General features: G+C 40.9%; 1 protein-coding gene across 1 annotated transcript; it reads left to right on the forward strand.

Annotated features, from left to right (window-relative positions):
* The first annotated feature begins 1,939 nt into the window (after positions 1-1,939).
* LOC121933808 (olfactory receptor 5F1-like) lies at positions 1,940-2,899 on the forward strand. Its single transcript, XM_042473801.1, has one exon. It carries the CDS (start codon positions 1,940-1,942, stop codon positions 2,897-2,899), a length of 960 nt encoding a protein of 319 aa, XP_042329735.1.
* The last annotated feature ends 2,352 nt before the right edge of the window (positions 2,900-5,251 follow it).

Below are 5,251 nucleotides of genomic sequence, written 5' to 3' on the forward strand. Positions count from 1 at the left end.
TTATAGGACTGGCAGATATCTCAGATTGTAAGGGAGGATTCCTATTTGAGAGTTGAAAAACTTTCTCCTTTGTACATAAATGGAACAAGAGGCTATTGTGAATGTGAACAATATGTTAATATTTTAGAGGGGGAAAAAACATTATTCAATGATAAACCTCCTGACTCTCAACCCTGCATGTCTTGAGTTTTGACTGACCCTTATTGCTATTTTAAGGTTAAGGCAACCTTAACTCCCAGAGACCTGCACATGGCAGAAGTTTGGGGTTTCCCCACATATTAAGGGTTTCCCCACACATCAAAAACAAACCAACCTCTATTTTCTTTTATGAAGTAAAGACTTGAGCATATTCATTGCTGAACAAACAGCTAATGTTCTCAAGAAATTTTGATTTGATATGCCAAAAAACCTAGTTGAGAAGCTAGCTGCTGGAAGCTCAGAAGGCAATAGTGAAACCGCTCCACTTCTTGGGAGTTTAGTGTAAAGCTAAATAAATTGGCTTATTGCTGCCGATTTCAATTTTAATTCAGGATACATCTGGATTTTATCACATGCATTTTGCTGCTGATGCTGCCAGCTGGGTGAATCCTGGGTAACTTCCAGCTAGAAGCCATGCTCCACCAGCCTCTTTTCAAAATTGAGAAGCACCCAGTTTAGCAAACTAGCCAACTGAGCTTGGATTCTAGCTGGAGATTATGCAGGATTCACCCGGCTGGTCACATCAGCAGCAAAATGCATGCGATAAAATCTGGATGTATCCTGAATTTGAATTTAAATCGGCAGCAGTAAGTTATGTTTGTAAACTGCGTGCTAAATTCTTTAGTTTGATTGCGCTATCCAAAGTGCTTTTGGGAGGTTTTTAAACAGAGGCATGGCAGGGGGCTGGATTGGGTGGCCCTTGTGGTCTCTTTCACTTCTATGATGCTATGAATGTATCCTGTTCAGTAATCATGATATTGTAAGCCTGACATATTACTTTTATGGTCATTGCACCATTGCAACAACTGGAAGTGCCTCTCAAACTTTACCTTTTAAGCCATGCAGGTCCCCAACACAGGAATTTCTGGTACACTGGAGAGGGGGGCGATGAGCAATGACATGTCCAGTCCTCATCTGGTGTGTGTGTATAGGGTGCAGCTGACAGGCAATGTTTCTGAGGTGCAGATCTGAAATTCCTCTGTTGGGAGTCTGCATGGTTTAAAAGGCAAGGGTTTTTTTTGGAAGATGTCGCTACTTCAGGTAGTTACACCATGCTTATGCGACCCTAAAAGGTGGGGAATATTGGGGGTGGGTGGGCCCCATCCACAATGCCAGTGTCTCCTTGAAATCTGAGGAAATTATGATTCAAAAGGAGGTCTGCAAGAGGAGGAGAGTAACTGTGGCAATCTTTTCACCTATGTATACAGGTAATAACTCCAGAGAGAGCTCCAATTGTCAGTAAATAAAGTATTTTATTTAGAAATGTGCAAGGCTGCACACAGACATACAAGGACCAATAAGACCTTAAGAAGCATAGAGGGCTATTGGAAAGAAAGGTATGGAAAGTTTGATAGAGAGAAGTCAGGGGTCAAAGAGGGTGAGATTCTGACAGCTGAAATCCAAAACACTTGGAAGGAATCACTGGCTTAGATCCAATATATTTCTGTCTGTGTGCTTGTATGACATAATTCATTGCAGTGCTGCTAGTTATCATGACCAACTCATCAATTTCACAGAGAACTGCAACTCTTGCAGAACCTATGTGCCCCCCCCCCCGAATCTCCAGTTAAAATATCAGCTAGCAGGTGAATAAAAAAGATCTCAGCTGGTCTGTAGGTAGCAGGGCTGGGAATGGTACATGATTGAGGCACTGGACACCTACTGCCATAATATAGACCAAGGTGGACTAATGGTCATTATCTATGTGTTTTTATGAACTTCGTAGGTTCAGGATACCACCATGAACCTGACAAAAAACTTGAAGAACAGTACATCTGTCACTGAATTCCTCCTGCTGGGACTTGGCAACCTGAAGGGCCTGGAATTTCTCTTCTTCCTACTTTTCCTAGTGATCTACATGGTGACCATGGTTGGGAACATCCTCATCATTGTGCTGGTGGTGTTTGATCACAGCCTTCACACTCCCATGTACTTTTTCCTTGGCAACTTGTCCTGCCTAGAGATCTGTTACAGTTCCAGCATTGTACCCAAGATGCTTGCTGGCCTCCTCCATCAGAGCACCACCATTTCCATTGCTGGCTGCATGACGCAATATTACTTTTTTGGCTTCCTGGCGGTGACTGAGTGTTACCTCCTGGCAGCAATGTCTTATGATCGGTATGTGGCTATATGCAAACCATTGCTCTATCTGACTCTTATGGACAGCAAAGTTTGCTTTCAGCTTGCAGCTGGATCTTGGCTAAATGGATTGATGGTGGTTAACCTAACAATATATTTAATGCAACAGTTAACCTTCTGTGGTCCCAACACAATTGACCATTTCTTTTGTGATTACAGGCCATTGCTAAAGTTGTCATGCAGTGACACCTACATGATGGAGCTGATAACAACCTTTCTGGCAGGCCTATGTTCTCTACCACCCTTTGTTTTAACATTGGCCTCCTACGGCTATATCATATTGGCTATTCTGAGAATCCCATCTAATGTTGGGAGGCAAAAGGCCTTCTCCACCTGCTCCTCTCACCTCATAGTGGTGTCTGTTTTCTATGGCACAATCATTATTGTCTATCTCATACCGAAAACAGAGGTGCTGTCCAATGCCAATAAGATATTCTCTCTTTTCTACATAATCTTGACTCCACTACTTAATCCCATAATTTACAGCCTAAGAAACAAGGAGGTAAAAAATGCCTTGAGGAGAGCTATTCTTAAATTCTTTGTTTACAAATCTGTTGTTTAACATGCTTAGTTACTTAAGGCGCTTTCATACCACACAATTATAATACTATGATTCCACTTTAACTACCATGATTTCCTCCTATGGAATTCAAGGATTTGAAGTTTAGTGGGGGCATTTCGAATTCTCATTCAGGGAGCTCTGGTGCCTCACCAAACTACAAGCCCCTGCATAGAACATTGCCATGGCAGTTAAAGTGGAATCATGGTGTTATAACTGTTGAGTATGAAAGGGCCCTTAGACATGCCTTTCATTCTAGTACAGGGATGGACAATCTTGTTGAATCTAAAAAAGAATGTCACTTTCCTTAGGCGAAGTATTTTTTGACCTGGCATAATGAAATGGAGTTTAGCTTACTCATATTCTGCTTGCCAACCTCTGCTTCTGATTAGCAGCCTCATTGCATGGGAAAAGAAAGCCAAAATGGATCAGCAGAGCTGCAGCTTTCTCCTTGCCTCTCTGCATGCTGTTGTAGCACTTCCATTCTCCTTCCTGAGGGAGATGGTTGAGAGAATGTAAGTTCTTCGAAAGGAATTTTTCCAGCATGACAAAAGACATGCTTTTATGATCTCTCTTGGGAAGAGAATGGAAGTGCTTTGACAGCATGCAGAGAGGCAATGAGAAAGCCACAACTCTGCTAATCTGCTTTGGCTTTCATTTCTCATGCAGTGAGGTCTTAGATGTTATTAGTAGTGCTAAACCTTTGAATTATTGGGCTGAAACTGGATGTGTGTGCTCAGGCCATAATTCTGTATTTCAAGTTTCAAAACAGATGCTGGCTGTTTGTGGGGAGGTCAATGGAAGTGATACGGAAGCAAAATTGAAATGCCTTCATTTAGTCAGTTGAAAACTGTTCTAGTTGTCAGGAAGCACTTAGAAGACTGATATTAGGTTATTCAGCAATGTTATTGTGAAGCAAACCCCTTTGAATCAGTGTATTGTAAATCACAAATCAATTGTCTCATTTATTAAGCAAAAATTTAAAGAATGGTTAAAGAACTGAGAAAAGATTCCTCATGGATATTATTATTATTATTATTATTATTATCATTACGCTGTAGATTTGCACTGTATATTTTCTATTTTCAATAATAATATAAACAATACAACTAATAATGATATTTATTTATGATACCCTTTCCACCAATCAGAGACAATGGCAATAAAACAGAGCACTGCAAACATATATAAAACTCTCAACATCTCACCAGCCCCCTCAGCAATCTCAGGCACAACTCAGAAGCTTAATTTTGTGACTCATAGAGGAAGGTCTTCAAACCCTTACAGAAATGAGTGAGATCCTTCTCAAGCCACATGTTCAAACTAAGACTGTTCAACAGATGTGGAGTCAGATCATGAAAGGCTTGACCAAACTGTCCATGTCCAGCTCTGCAACAGACAATAATCCTTTGCCTGTAGAGTTTAAATTCTAAGATGGTGCAAACCATGTTAGCTGAACTGCCAGATACTGGAGTGCAGTGTCCTAAATAGAAAGACCAAAAGTTTTAACATGGGCCCTGGACCAAACTGGTAGCTAGTGAAAGGATCTAAGGGATAAGAAACATGTTAATATTTGGGGAGATTTAAAACAACCTAGATGACACTCAAAATTCACAAAACGATGATACCTTTATGGGGACAAACCAATGCAAAAAATACATGTTGCAAGCTTTTGAAACTTTTTTTTTGTTTTGCATTTGGTTGGCCCAGGATAGTTGTTACTGTTTTGTGGATTTTGGGTATTATTGTACCTTGCTACCCTGGATATGTTTTCTGGATGACACTGCGCAAGACGTCAAACCCACAGTAGGTTATTGTGATAATCTAGGCATATAACCAAAGACTGGAAAAGCAGCGGAACAGTCTTGATGATCAAGAACTATAGATCCTCCAGATTTCTAAAAGATGGAAATTACATGCCTTTGCTGTAGCTCCAATAAAGGGGCACAGAGACAAATGGCCATTCAGCAGGACTCTGAGCGTCCTGGCAAACAAAACAGGAACCACTGTGCAACTCTGCAAACACAGTAGAGGGAATGATAGAGGGGCTACTGGACTGTCAAGCTGAAACACTAAGATTCCATATCTTCCATATTCATCTTAAGAAGGTTGGTGGTCACCCACAGAGAAATGGTCCACAAGCAGTCCATCATGGATTTCCACAAAGAGGCATCAATTGGTTTAAAACTCTGGAAAAATCTGTGTGCCATTTGCATAAATGTGATACGAGAAATTGAAATCTGAAAAAACAAACACACACAAAACCCAGGTGGGCCTAAAACTGATACTCCCACTTCAGGGAGACTGAAAAGCAGGACAAAATGGTCCACACTAAGAAGCGCTATAATAGGACAG

The sequence above is a fragment of the Sceloporus undulatus genome, chromosome 6 (genome assembly GCF_019175285.1).
Source record: "Sceloporus undulatus isolate JIND9_A2432 ecotype Alabama chromosome 6, SceUnd_v1.1, whole genome shotgun sequence".
Lineage (NCBI taxonomy): Eukaryota > Metazoa > Chordata > Lepidosauria > Squamata > Phrynosomatidae > Sceloporus > Sceloporus undulatus.

Bases quoted from the DNA above. Each gene is read 5' to 3' on its own strand.
- LOC121933808 (XM_042473801.1), top strand. From the start codon at position 1,940: ATGAACCTGACAAAAAACTTGAAGAACAGTACATCTGTCACTGAATTC.